This window comes from Mirounga leonina, unplaced genomic scaffold (assembly GCF_011800145.1).
Source record: "Mirounga leonina isolate KUSES-001 unplaced genomic scaffold, KU_Mleo_1.0 Mir_151, whole genome shotgun sequence".
NCBI lineage: Eukaryota > Metazoa > Chordata > Mammalia > Carnivora > Phocidae > Mirounga > Mirounga leonina.
Window position 1 is genome coordinate 62138201 of NW_023270377.1, and position 15014 is coordinate 62153214.

At 42.9% G+C, this 15014-nt stretch overlaps 1 protein-coding gene across 4 annotated transcripts in view; it reads right to left on the reverse strand.

Annotated features, from left to right (window-relative positions):
• CERS6 (ceramide synthase 6) overlaps positions 1-14481 on the reverse strand; it is a 311203-nt gene extending 296722 nt beyond the window's left edge. Inside the window, exon 1 of one of the 4 annotated variants that reach the window (XM_035007836.1) lies at positions 14135-14481. In XM_035007836.1, the coding sequence (XP_034863727.1) occupies positions 14135-14304 (170 nt within the window). In that variant the 5' untranslated portion in view covers positions 14305-14481. The remainder of the gene's footprint in view (positions 1-14134) is intronic. The other 3 variants (XM_035007837.1, XM_035007838.1, XM_035007839.1) reach the window with 3 other exon arrangements.
• Positions 14482-15014: the final 533 nt, after the last annotated feature.

The following is a 15014-nucleotide window of genomic DNA, read 5'->3' on the forward strand; positions in this document are numbered from 1 at the left end:
GGGGAAGGGTCCGTGGTAGGAGCAGTGCGCCCCGGTGAGGAAGGGTATTTTTTTTAAGATTTTATTTATTTATTTGTCAGAGAGACAGAGAGAGCACAAGCAGGGGGAGTGGCAGAGGGAGAGGGAGAAGCATGCCCGATGCGGGACTCGATCCCAGGACCCTGGGATAATAACCTGAGCCAAAGGCAGACGCTTAACTGACTGAGCCACCCAGGCGTCCCGGGGTATTTTTTTTTTTTAAGATTTTATTTATTTATTTTAGAGAGTGAGCACAAGGAGGGCAAGGAGCAGAGGGAGAGGGAGAGAATCTTCAGCAGACTCTGCACTGAGTGCAGAGCCCAACATGGGGCTTGATCCACAACCCTGAGATCATGACCTGAGCCGAAACCGAGAGTGGGACACTTAACCAACTGAGCCATCCAGGCACCCTGTGGAGGGGTGTTTTTTCACTCTACCATTCTGTTTAGAATTAGCTTCACATGGTGTTAATAAAAAGCAGACCAACTTTTACCCAATGTTATTGTTCTTTTTTAAACTTAAAGGTAATACATCCGCTTACTGCATGCACCCTATCTCCCACCACCATCTCCCACTTTGGTACATCACCTGTGTCGGACACACAACAGACTCCTATATTTTTAAGTGAATGAGTTTTCAACTTCATTTCCTTTGATGCTATTAAATTACTACTGAATTAAAATAGAAGCAGTTTTGGTAATTTTGTCATTCTACAGCACTGTGGTTTCATCTCTGCCTTACAACCTCATTCATTCATTCATTCATTCATTCATTCATTCATTCATTTAATTTTTTTTTTTTTAAGATTTTATTTATTTGACAGAGAGAAACATAGCGAGAGAGGGAACAGAAGCAGGGGGAGTGGGAGAGGGAGAAGCAGGCTTCCCGCTGAGCAAGGAGCCCGATGTGGGGCTCGATCCCAGGACCCTGGGATCATGACGTAAGCCGAAGGCAGACGCTTAAGGACTGAGCCACCCAGGCGCCCCATACCTCATTTAAAAGACAACCCAAAACAAATGTCATATTTGATCATCCTAAGATATCTTCTATCAATGCCTACAAAAACTAACAGGCTTGTTAAATTATTTACACAGCAAACCACTTACAAATGATTTCTAAGCTGTTCAGAGCCAGAAATGTGCCTACAGTAGAAAGCAGCGGCAGCGGCCTTCTACACTAATTTGGTTAGGCAAGGGTAGCCATATTCACACCAATGCAAGTTCAAATTTGGGGCACTTTGTTTCTCTTACAGAAAAAAGATACATATATTTGTTATTTCCAGCCAATTTTGAATGTTTGCGTTTTCATAAATATGATCCCAGGGATGCTAGACTGAATTTTTTTCTTAATAAGGATCAAAGACAATCCACGAGGCTTACAATTCTGGAAGAAATTGATAAATATCAGTCTCAAGGCTTTCCTTCTTCTGGGAGGCTCTTATTAGAAAAAAAAATTTCTGAGCCATCTAAATATACAATCTCAGCAAAGTGCGTTACATGAGTGTGAGGCAGACAAGACCCAATTCTTCACTAACCTGCAAAGGGTTGTTTTCTGCCACCTACAATTGGAAGATTCAGAATCTTCCTTGGGGGTAAGAAAGAAAGAGGGAAAGTGAGAAAGGAGAAGATAATAGGGAAAGTAAAACCCAAACCCAAACAGTTTAGAATGGGGTCTATAGTACTTGTTCATGACACAAAGGTAATGCCAATAAAGGTTTTCAGAAATCTAACGATAAAGCCTCATTTCTGGAAATCAGGGCTCCAACAATCACTCAGAAAGCGATTTGGGGGGGGGGGGCACGTGTGTGCACCTTGAATAAACCTGAAGAACTAGGAGAAACTACTTCCATAAATTAGGCATTGCTCTAAACACAATGAATGCATTATCTCATTTAATCCTTGCAACAACCCTCCGAGTTAGAAACTGAACACAGAGAGATTCAGTAATTTGCTCCTAGATCTGCAGCTGTAGGTGACATGGCCAGAATTCAGCCCAGGTCCTTAAATCAATAAAAATGGCTAATTTGATATTTGCCATTGCCAGTAACTGAATACCCAATCAATTTTCCCTTGAGTCTATGTGCAGTAAAAAAAGACTGTTGGGGCCAGATGGGGCAGCGAGAGAGATTGGGATACTTGCATAAGACATCCCTCCACTGAAAGGCAGCTTCCTGAGAAAACTTCAGCCAGAGAAAGACCATCACTCTTGGGCCCTCTCCAAAGGCACAGCCCCCGAGAAAGCTTCAGTCTCCAAGTGGTACAAAGCTGTCCATCACTTGTCCAAAATGCCACCATCAGAAATAGTTTTCGGCCACCAAATACAAGCAAATCTCTGGCCTAAAACCACATCAATATTAACAGTTGAGAAGAAAAGGCTAAGAAGCATTCTCCTCCCTAAATAGGCATAGTGCTGAAGGGATTAGGGCTTCGATGCCTGCCTAAAGCCCTAAATATTTACTCTTCAACAGAACAAGTAAATCCTCCAGTTTCAGGATCAAATATATAAACAGGTCCTTCTGTCCCCACAAACTGCATCCTTTCTCCACGCCTCAACCTCCACCCCCCAACCTCCACCCCCCCACACACACCTAACACATTAAATCACATTACAGAACATTACTTCTCAAGTACTAAATACTGTACTATGGTATCAATTAATTTTTTATACAATGTGTATTTTTAAGAACCAGTTTTTACTGAGACCCCTTTAAACAGATTTTCAGATAGTCTTCCAATATCACAAAGAAGGTGTATTCCCCATTTTACAAGTGAAGACATCAAATTTCAGAGAATATGCTGCCCACTACTATATAGCTGATAAAGGGCAGTGTTTGTTTGGATTTTAACCCAAGTTCCATAATCTCTGTGATACCCGATCCATTTTTTTTTTAAGATTTTATTTATTTATTTGAGAGAGAGAATGAGATAGAGCATGAGAGGGGGGAGGGTCAGAGGGAGAAGCAGACTCCCTGCCGAGCAGGGAGCCCGATGCGGGACTCGATCCAGGGACTCCAGGATCATGACCTGAGCCGAAGGCAGTTGCCTAACCAACTGAGCCACCCATTTTTCTTTTAATTCTCGTAATTAAGAAAGTACATTTGTAATTAATTGCAATAGATGTATAAAACAGTAACAGTTTGAACATACTGTCACCCTTGAGTCTACCCACATACTCAAAGATACACACACCCACTGGCTTAAAGCCCTTACATTCTCTTAATCCCCATAATGCCTAAGCTTGGATTGCTTGGTTCTCAACTTCCCTTCACTCAAGCTCTTGTGTCCAAAACTGCCACTCTGCTTAAACCACCAAGTCACTTTATTCTGCATTGTAATGGTGATCTATGAAGACAAGATCTACAGAGCCACTTAGCTGACAGCTTTTACTCTCATACTTGCCAAAGTGTCCCTAGACAAGACTTCCGATGGTTTTCTCTATCCCCACCCCCACTCTTACCTACTACTCCTCTGCTCTCAAGACCAGCTTGTGGTTTTAAAGGAAGAAAGGAAGGGGAGGAGGTAGGGAGAAAGAAGACAAAAGGAAGGGAGGAAGTGGGGGTGGGGGGGCAGAATCCCAATCAGAGCATCAGGACAGCAACAACAGCTTTGTAACCTGAAAACCTCAAAGATAAGATGTGACATTTATGTAGACGCTGGCAAGTCACAAACAAGTATTATTCTTAGGTCACTGTGTGAACAAGCTTACCTAGTAAAGGAACGCATCTTTCCTGTAATGAAAAACCATTTGTGTATCTCTAACCCCACCCCTGCCAAAACAACCCCCACAATCCAATTCTGAGGTAATAAAAGCAAAAGTAGGAATAAGAAGCAGGAGTGGTTCAAGAGAAGTCCATTTTGAAGGCTAGTAGTGAGAAAAAGAAAGTTCTCCTTAAAAAAAAAAAAAAAAAAAAAAACGCCCAAAATATTCTCATAGATGAATTATAGGAAGCAGTGTTTCGTACAATGACCAAACATTAGCATAAACTTTGAAAACTATTTTTCAATAATATGTACCTGCCTATCCTTACTGTTGATTACCTTATAGTATGCAGCATTTGAGTAAAATCATGTTCAGATTTTCAAGTATTTAAATTATTTACTTATAAGGGGCACCTGGGTGGCTCAGTCGTTAAGCGTCTGCCTTCAGCTCAGGTCATGATCCCAGGGTCCTGGGATCGAGCCCTGCATCAGGCTCCCTGCTCGACTGGAAGCCTGCTTCTCCCTCTCCCACTCCCCCTGCTTGTGTTCCCTCTCTCGCTGTCTCTCTGTCAAATAAAAGAAATTACAAAAATTTTTTTTAATTATTTGCTTATAAAACGGATGTCAATTTAAAATGAAAGACAGAGAAGAGGGTCAGATCTGATCTTCTTCCCCAGAAAACCTTCCATTGGATATATCTGTGGCCTAGGCCACTTGCCTTACTAGAATTTTATCCTATCATCCTGGTTTGCTTTAAATGGATTGTGAAGTCACTAGGATGCCTTTACTTTAATCCTAGAGCTGGATCCTCTGGAACTGTGCAGTGCGCTTTTCTAAAGACACTGTATTCTCTTCTGTACCTACCAATTTACTATTATTGTCATATTAACACATGGACTGAAGGCAGCTGTTTGGTTGAAATACCTTCCCAAAAGGCCCAGGGTACGTAAGTGCTCTCTGGACTTGAACCTTCCTCCCATCAGACCTCACCTCCCCCCAAACCATGCCAGGTGATCCTGGAGAGAAGGGATCTCCTAGTCCACAAGGGGCTTATGCATTTTAAAAGAACATAAACACCGAAACAAAATCATGCTTGATGAAACGGAGATCAACAGGACTGGGTTGTTTGTTCCTAACTAGAAAATTGTCAAGCCTAGAAAATGAAACCAGTTATTTCTAGTAAATGACTTTTTTAAGTCGGTGAATCTTCTTTATTTTTCTGTTCTTTTTAGTTGTGGTAAAATAAATACACATAACCTAAAATTTACCACCTTAACCATTTTTAAGTGTACAGTTTGCGTTAAGTACATTCACGTGGAGCAACCATCACCACCAATCTAATCCATCTCCAGAACTCTTTTCATCTTACAAAAATGAAACTCTATACCCATGAAACAGTAACTTAGGATTGCTGCCTCTCTTCAGCCCCTGGCAACCATTCCACTTTCCGTCTCTATGAATCTGACTATCCTAGGTACCTCATATGAGTGTGATCATACAGTGTTTGTCTTTTCGTGACTGGCTTACTCAACTGAGCATAATGTCCTCAAGGTTCATCCATGCTTTAGCATGTGTCAGAATTCCTCCCTTTTTAAAGCTGAATGATATTGTATTGAATGTACATACCACATTTTGTTTATTCATCTGTCAATGGACACCAGGACTGCTTCCACTTTTTGGCTATTGTGAATAATGTTACTAAGAACATAAGTGTGCAAATATCTCCTTGAGACTCTGCTTTCAATTCTTTTGGGCATATACCAGAAGTGGAATTGCTGATCATATGATAATTCTATTTTTAATTTTTGGAAGATATTCCTTATTCTTTTCTACAGTGGCTGTACACTTTATATTCCCACCACCAATGCACAGGGTTCCAATTTCTCCACATCCTCACCAACACTCGTTTGTTTCTGCCTGCCTTCCTCTTTCTTTCTGTCTTTTCCTTCTTTCTCTTCTTTCTTTCTTTCAATAGCAGCCATCCGAATGAGTGTGAGGTGGTATCTCACTATAGTTTTCATTTGTATGTCCCTAATGATTGGTGTCTAATAAGTCACTTTTAACCAAACATTCAGAGAAACAATACAAGAGTTTAGGCTCTATCTCAGAGTTTTCCTTCATAAAAACCCATTCTTTTTTTTTTAAATTTTATTATGTTATGTTAATCACCATACATTACATCATTAGTTTTTGATGTAGTGTTCCATGATTCATTTTTTGCACATAACACCCAGTGCTCCATTCAATACGTGCCCTCCTTAATACCCATCACCAGGCTAACCCATCCCCCCACCCCCCTCCCCTCTAGAACCCTCAGTTTGTTTCTCAGAGTCCATAGTCTCTCAGGGTTCATCTCCCCCTCCAATGTCCCCCCCTTCATTTTACCCTTCCTACTATCTTCTTCTTTTTTTTAACATATGATGTATTATTTGCTTAAAACCCATTCATTCTTAATCCCTCAAACTTCCTCCCAGCCCTTTCTGCCTCATCCTCCATAATAAAGTCAGGATATTATACTATTTCATCCTCTCGCCTGCATCCCTTCCACTGTGCAGAATGTGAGAAGCTTTCTGCCTGATGATGATGACTCAGGTTGTGGGGGAGAGGCTGAAAGCAGAAATAAATGAAAAGTGTAAACACAGGACCCAAGAAACACAAAAACAAGACCATTCTGCATTTAAAAAAAAAATTCAAAGGCTACCACTTTCCTACCAAAAAAGTTGGAAGGCTCATCCCAACAGGAAAACATACATGAATTCACAGAAAGCGAAATACAAATGATTAGTAAATATCTGAAATAAGTTCATCATTAATAACAAAACATACATTACAACAGTAACTTTTTTTCAACTTGCAAAGCAAAAATATCTTCAAATGATAATAATTTGTATGCTGATAAGGAAGTACAAATGGATATAATCTTTCTGGACACTAATTTGGCAATTTGTGTCTATCAAGAATACTAAAATATTTACCATTTGAGGCTCAGAAATGCCACTTCTCAGAAACATTCCTTAGGAAGTCACCAGGAGTTGAGAGATTTATATATACAAACAGGAAACAGCCTAAATGTCCAACAACAATATGGAGACTGGTTAAAGGAATTATGGTGGATCTACATCATCTCATGATATTTGCTTTAAAACAGATCACCAGGGGCACCTGGGTGGCTCAGTCAGTTAAGCATCTGCCTTCAGCTCAGATCATGATCCTGGAGTCCCGGAATTGAGTCCCGGGATGGAGACCCACATGGGCTCCCTGCTGAGCGGGGAGCCTGCTTCTCCCTCTCCCTGTGCTCCTACCCCACTCGTGCTCTCTCTCTCTCACTCTCAAATAAATAAAATCTTAAAAAAAAAATTAAAATAAAATAGATCACCAAAATTACTAGGAGATCAAGAAACCTGGTTCCAAATGCCTACCTTGCTATTTTAAGCCGTGTGAAGCTAGGTACAACTCCTAAATTCTCAATCCTTAGTGTCATCTGTAAAATACTGGGAAAATTAATGTACCTCACAGGGCTTAGGAGAGATTTAAGTGAAGTCAATGATGTAAAGTGACAAACTCATATTAGGAAACATATTAGTTGCTATTATTACTTTCAAAATTAAAATTAAAAAGGTATCCATTAAAAACTGCAGTCACTCACAATTGTCAAACATAAGGGAAAAAAATGGTGAGCACCAAGTCCTAGGCTTCAGCCTGTGTACCTGGCGCTCAATTGTCCAGGGCAGTACTAACGAGCCCCCCAAAAAGACATTGTGAGAATCACCATTTTGTGTTCAAACCAAAGCATAGGTGTATGAAGTCAATGAAGATTATGAGAGCAGGTAAGAGTGACAACAAAAGAGTTTGTAAAATCGGGTTGTTGTTTTTTAAGGGGGGAAGGGCAAAAACCAAAGGATAAAATCTTAGTTAGGAATAAGGTTTCTCAGGGCATCGCTAGTATAGAAGGATCCTTGTGCTACAAGAAGCAATTTTGCTTATTTTTATAAAAAAAAAATTCCCTAGAAACATTAAGTGACACAACTAGTTACTGGCAAACAAAATCTGGAACCCCAATATTCTGACCCAAAAGTGTCTAAGAAATGAGCTGATCAAATGAAGATGGGAGGGAGGAAAAAAAACCGTAAAATTTTGAGAGTCATGACTTTGTAAGAAATAGATGACCAAAGGCTTTAGAAAATCTAATTTGGTCTGGTGGTAGAAGAAGGAATTTAAGCACATGTAATCAACATTTAGAATCTTCTATGTGCCAAATGGGCCCAGATTCTCAAGCTCACCAACAAAGTGTGAACAGGTAAGTGAAACAAGTGAAGAGAGCCTGAGGACAGTGCGGTGATCTCTTATAAGCCATGGGACGAGTTTGCTGATAGAAGAAATTCACCTTAAACCCCATTTCCTTTCCATTGACACCTACCTTTCTCCATCACTGAAGAGAAACCACTTACAAACTAGAATCCAACCAAAAAAATCTAACCCCATCCATGAAAAATTCAGATATTTTCAAAAGTCATAAGTGAACTCCAAGTGCTAGTGTCATTAATCCCTGATGACATGAAATCATTTGTGATACAGTTCTCACCTGCCTCCCTCACCATTCTAAGGCACTATCCATTAAGAGTAACATGATGCCTTTTATCCATAAATCAATCTACTACAAATAGCTAAACTATTGCACCCTGTAAATGCAAACCATTTATTTTGCAAGATGAGAAAGCTGTACTAAAGCTCTGCAAAGAATACCATCCCTTTGATTTTAGGTTGTTTTCCAACAAAGCATCCATTGTAATCCAATTTTCCTTTCCCAGTCAGAAACTGTAGGAACAACCTATTGGGTCTGACCCCAACTCTTGCTTCTAACACCAGTCTGCAAAGCAGATATCCATAGTTTTAATCTGAATCACACCATATTGAAAGTGAAATACGTACATTTATAGAGTTAAATATTCAAGACTGATTGCATGACAAAAACCGTAATCATATGCAAATTGTCATCAAGTACTCTGTCTTGGTCCATTCAGGCTGTTACAACAAAATATTATAGGCTGGGTGGCTTAAAAACAACAGAAATTTGTCATAGTTCTGGAGACTGGGAAGTCCAATATCAAGGCACCAGCAGATGTGGTGTCTGGTGAGAATAACCTTCCAGGTTCACAGACAGCCACCTTTTTATTGTGCCCTCACGTGGCTGGTGGAAGAGGCAGGGAGCTCTCTGAGGCCTTTTTTACAAGGGCACTAATCCTATTCACAAAGGCTCCACCCTCCTAGCCTAATTACCAGCCCCCCCTCCCCCAAAGTCCCCACCTCCTAAGAGCAACACCTTGATGTTTAGGATTGCAACTTATGAATTCTGAGGGTACAGAAACATTCAGTCAGTTGCAAATTCTTTCAAAATATATTGGATGACATCAGTCTCTTCATTACAAGGTACATTACAGGAATATCCTTCAGAAATCAAACTCAGGGCGCCTGGGTGGCTCAGATGGTTAAGCGACTGCCTTCGGCTCAGGTCATAATCCTGGAGTCCCGGGATCGAGTCCCGCATCGGTCTCCCTGCTCAGCAGGGAGTCTGCTTCTCCCTCTGACCCTCCCCCCTCTCATGTGCTTGCTCTCTCTCATTCTCTCTCTCTCAAATAAATAAATAAAATCTTTTAAAAAAAAAAGAACAAAAAAAGAAATCAAACTCACCTGACACTGCTTTTTCGTGGCAGACATTCACTCATACCTCTTCTCTCCCCTCTAACCATCAGGAATATGTTCTCATTCATTCTCCCTCCCTTCCTTCCCCTCCCCCCTCTGCTCCTAGAGGGCCTCACCCAAGGCCGCTAGCAAGGCAAAGATACTAAGTAAATCCGTAAGAAAAAGCCCACTGGACAGACATCCCCTCGCACTACCGAGACACTACTGTTCCTTGAAGGTTTGAGGGCAGCAGGTCATTTGACTGAACGAGCAGGCAAACTGGTGTCAGCCTCCTGAAGAATGACACACTTCGCACATAGCTTGGCACTTTGAGAGCCAACCTGACAGTGATGAGTTTCTCATTTCATAACCAGTCATCATAAGAGGGGCCAGGCTGATTCTAGGGTCCATCTGTCTGAGGAAAGAGAGCAAGTGCTTTCTCTGCGGAATCGTCTTTGTTGATTTTCCGAAATATTGTAGCTTTTGGGAGCACAATTGATAATAGTCCAAATGATTCTTTTGATTCAAATCATAGTTGAAAAATACAAGAAACAAAACCACTGGCTAAAATACTTGTATGAAAAAAATCTCTTTATTCTTAGATTACTTATTTCTACCTGCAAAAAATGACATTTAGCCTGCTCAAAGTTTCGTGAGATAATAATTAGCAAGCTTGAAATATACAGACTACCTATAGGAATCGGACAATTGAGGGGATGAAAGCAATCTTAGATTACAAAGGCCATCTGCTTCACTGGATAGATGAGAAAATAAGGCAGAGAGAAATTAGGCAGCTGCCCCAGTTTGAGGTAAGTTTGACTAGAATTTGAACGTTCTGACTCCTAATCCATACTTCCTGCATCTCTCTCCTAAACCCACATGGAAGAAAGTGTACTAACATTACCTGTTACAACAACTCAAGGAATTTTTGTTCCCCAAAAGAAATTCAGCAGAACTTTAATCCCACATTTATGAATACTACAGCAACACATTTTTTAAAAGATTTTATTTGAGAGAGAGAGAGAGAGAAAGCACAGGAGCAGGAGGGAGGGGCAAAAGGAGAGGGAGAAGCAGACTCCCTGCTGAGCACAGATGGAGAGCCACTCAGGGCTTAAATCCCAGGACCCTGAGATCATGACCTGAGATGAAGTCAGATGCTTAACCCACTGAGCCACCCAGGCACCCCTACAGCAATACATTCTAAAAAGTGAATTTGGAAAAAGCCATTTATTATAATTCCATAGAATGGCTTATTAAGCCTTAAGTATTAAATTTAAAAAATCATCAAATAGATGATAATACATTATTAAATATTTTGATCATGATGAGCACTGAGTAATGCATAGAATTGTTGAATACTATATTGTACATCTGAAACTACTATAACACTGTATGTTAACTATACTGAAATTGAAATTCTTTAAAAATGTAAAATAAATAAATAATATTTTGTTCCTTGTCATCAAGCTAACTACATAATGGTATACACTAAAATTTTCATTCTAGGAGAAATCATGAAGTTTTGTTTTGTTTTTAACAAGAGATATTTTACTTTGTCAATCAAGTAATATCTATAGTGGCCCTTCCTGTTCTACCCAGAGTTAAGTACAGTATAAAGGCTATGCTAAAAACCACCAAGCTTAGGGGCTATTCAGAGACTCAGCCAAAAATCACTGAATTTAGGCTGCTCCATTTTTAACCAACCATGCTGGGCATCCATATTGTTGCCCATATGGTATATAACACAGCATCATTCTGGCCACCAATGCCTCCACTGTCAACACCCCAACAGTGGAGTGCAAACAAAAAATAAGCCTGTTCAAACGAGCAGAGCTCAATCCAGTCCATTCTTTAGTGTTTCTCTTTAAAAGAGAAAAACGTAAGACTAAGGAGAAGGTATTCAAATTCACAATTTGGGCCTCAACAAGGGCATTACAGACCCCATTTAACGGAAATAAAGATCTTGGATAACGAGATATTTCATAGATATGTTCTCAACTTTGAAATAAATGACAACAGAAGCATAAAAAGGATAGAATCCTCGAATATTAAAAAAAATCATTTTTTAAATATTTAAGTAATCTCTACACCCAAAGTGGGGCTCAAACTCACGACCCCAAGATCAAGAGTTGCATGCTCCTCCAACTGAACCAGCGAGGCACCCCAAAAATGAAACATAAATTTTAAAAAAAGGGACCGAATCTGGAGGGAATTATTTCTATTGTAAAAGCATTTCGTTTTACAAAGACTCATAACAGGCTTCTTTAAGTCATGCTATACATTACAGAATACTGCAAAAGAAAGATTTAAGCACATGTTAGAAGGGTACTGAAAGTGAGTCGTATCAATGATAACAATATCAGCTGATTCAAGTTCAGGCCCTTGATGGATGCTGAGATGAAGGCCACAGGTTGGATGCCAGAATGTGTTATTTAGGTGTGAGAAGAGGAGAAACATGCAGAACTTGTAATTCTGGATACAACTATACACTGGATTTTCAGAGACTCGAGAGTCTGAATGGTTAAAGACAGAGCTGTCACTAGTATAAGAAGAAAAAGAAACAAAGTAGACACCCTTCCAAAAGTCATTAGCATTGTGTGGTATATGGGCCATACTGGATTACTATGCTGAACATTAATCACAAACTTTCAGTTTCCATACAGGCCATTAAATTCACTTCTACTTGAATCAATGGCCTGAAAGAAACTGGAAAACTCTCTACCTAGCAATAGGAGGACATTTGCTGTGACTGAGAGTTGAAAGCAGCTGACCCTTTTGTATAAACTCTAAGTCATGGGATTGCGCAAAGGAAGAAAAAAATGTTCAGGAAGAGGAATAACAAACTTCCAGTTTTCAACTTAAATTACATCCGTTTTTAAGTTTTTTTTATGGCAGAGAAAGTCTAAGTACAAAGCTAAATTTACTTTTTTTCAACCTAATGAATAGCCTGGAATCAGCTTTCTGCATATAGGTCATTAGCTTTTGTTATCTAAAACAAGACTACACACCTCTTTCAAATACATTTGCTGATTACAAGTGAGCCCAGGCAGAATTGATCAGATGTCCTAAGGCAACTGTGTGTGGAGCTCCTACTAAGGATCAACACGGAACAACCTGCTGTTCCTGAGAGGCTGTTTTTGGAGAGACTGCAAAGTTAGATAAGAGTTCCTATTTTCTGTAAGTAAACGTTTGCTCTAGAAGCAACTCTAACCTGCAAACACACCCACTTTTTCACAGTGAGTCTCACTGCTAGATAGGATCAATGAGGCACCTGCGCTGGATTTCAATTATTTTAAAATAGGTCTTTAAATCTGTTCCTTTGTGCATTTCAATCTCTGCATGTGAACAGCTGACTTCGCTCAGAAGCGTCAATATTGCCCGTTGAAAAATACAGCTTCCTTAAACAAAAGACACTTTTTGTTCCCACGAAGCTTTTTCTGTTGCCATTTCCAGAAACAAATGACACAAAAGGCAAATTCTGCCATCCTCAATAGCGGTTTTAGACAAACAGAAACAGCAAACAAAATAACAGCAAAAGCTTAAGAAACAAAACCAGGGGTGAGCTGGGGGCAGGGGAAGAGAGGTGGAGTGGACGTGAGAAATAGAGTCTAAACTCTGTGATCTAAGAAATTCAGCCTTTACTGATGAATGGGGGGCTGGGAGAGGAGAGGAAGGGGGGGCGAGGTTTTCAGTTGAGGAAAAGAATTACGGGCTGCTGTCCTGGTTTTGTTTCAATAGCTCCCTGGGAGTGCACAGCACGCAAAATCGAGTTTTGTGACTAAGACCGATTCAGTAAGAGTAACACAAGTTTGTTCATGACACAATGGAGCTACTAACCAAATCCGGAAATTAAACAAACAATAAATAACAGTTCTTTAAAATGCTTTAAGTGTCTCTGGCACAAAAGTTTATGGTTATTCATAGGAAACATCTATCTATTTAATATCACCATGTTGCAGGCTGTGCACCCGTCCTGCCATATCCTCTTTTAAGAAAACCGCTAATGACCTGGAGTGCTGGAAGCCTAAAAACTATTGTCCTCTATCTCCCCGGACCGTGAGCCTGATGCTCAGTGTCACTGACAGAAACTAAACAGCGGCCAGAAGCCGAGGAGTCCCTGGCGAATTCTTCTGCAGCCGGGTCTCTACAATCCGCGTGCGGGAGTGAAAGGACTGCAAGTGCGCACCGTCCCTCCGCCCTCCCGGCGGCGCGTCCGCAACGTTCCAGGCTGTCAGGTGGGTGGCGACGAGCCTCGGCGGGGAAGCCCTGCCCGGCAGCGCGGCAGCCCGCGGGGCGGAGAAGGGCCAGTCCCGCGGAGTGCGCCGCGTCCCGAGGCCGGCCGGCGCTCACCTTTGTTCGCCGGCGCTCGCGGCAGGGGGGGAGCCGGCCAAGGAGGAGAGCGGGGGGCGACCCCCACGCTCCGCGGCCCCTCCCAGGCGCCCGGGAGGAAATCCGTAGGCTAGCCAGATCCTCCCAGGCTCCCCGATCGGCAGCCTCGCTGAGGGGTCAGCAACCCCTGCCCGAACACAAAGGTTGGGAGAAGCGAGCGCGAGCCTTGGGGACGCGGGTGCGTGCGCCAGAGAGCACGCGAGTGTGCGTGTGCGCGCGAATGTGCGCGCGCGGGTTCGTGTGCGTGTGTGTGTGTGTGTGTGAGAGAGAGAGAGAGAGAGAGAGTGTGTGTGTGTGTGTGTGTGTGTGTGTGTGTAGGGGGAGGGGAGGAGCGCTCCAGCCCTTCTTACCTCTCGAAGATGAGCCGCACCATGAAGATGCAGAAGGCCAGGGGGAAGGCGAGATAGAGGTCCTCAGCCTGCGGGAAGGTGGCTTCCTCCGTGTTCTTCAGGTCCGCCCAGGTGACATTGTGTGGGAGCCAAAATCTCTCGTTCCAGAACCAGGCTAAGATCCCTGCCATCTTGCTTTGTCCACTCCAATCGTGGGCTCCCGCGGCCCGCCGAGCTTTCCGCCGCGCAGGGCGCCGGAGGATGCGCGCGCGGCTTGCCCGAGCCTGTGCCGCCGCCGTCGCCGCCTCCGCGACTGCCGCTCTCGAAGGCTCGCGGCGAGCCCCGGTTCTCTCCTCCCTCTGGCCGCGCTGGGGAAAGGAGCCGCCTCGCCCGTCACATGGCAGCCTGGGCCGCTCGTCCTGATTGGCTCACCCACGCGTCAAGCAGAGAGGCACACGCGGCCAGCTCGCCCACGCCCGGAGGGTAGGGCGCAGCCGCTGCGCCCTAGGCGCAGGAGCTCGGCTCCCGGGAGTGCAGGCAGGTCCTGCGCTCCCCGCGCTCTAGCTCCACGCGCAGGACGGCGACCTGGGCCAGGCCCCCCAAATCCGCCCTAGCCTCCCGGCTTGCTCGCACATGCTCAGAACGCCGGTTCCTGCCCTCACTGGAGTTTCAGGGGTCTCAGCCCGCTTCCCGCGCGCCTACAGGCGGTGGGGAGGCAGGTACGGGTCGGAGCGGATCTTCAAAACCACCCCTGCTTTGAGAGAGAACAGCAAAAGAAGAAGTAGGGGGGCTCAAGGAGCAAAGGAGGAAGAAGTCGCAGAGAAAGAGCCATGCACTCCCGCGCTTGGAGAGGCAGGGTGGAAATCAGGAACTGGGGCAGGATGGTTTGGCAAGAGCCTGC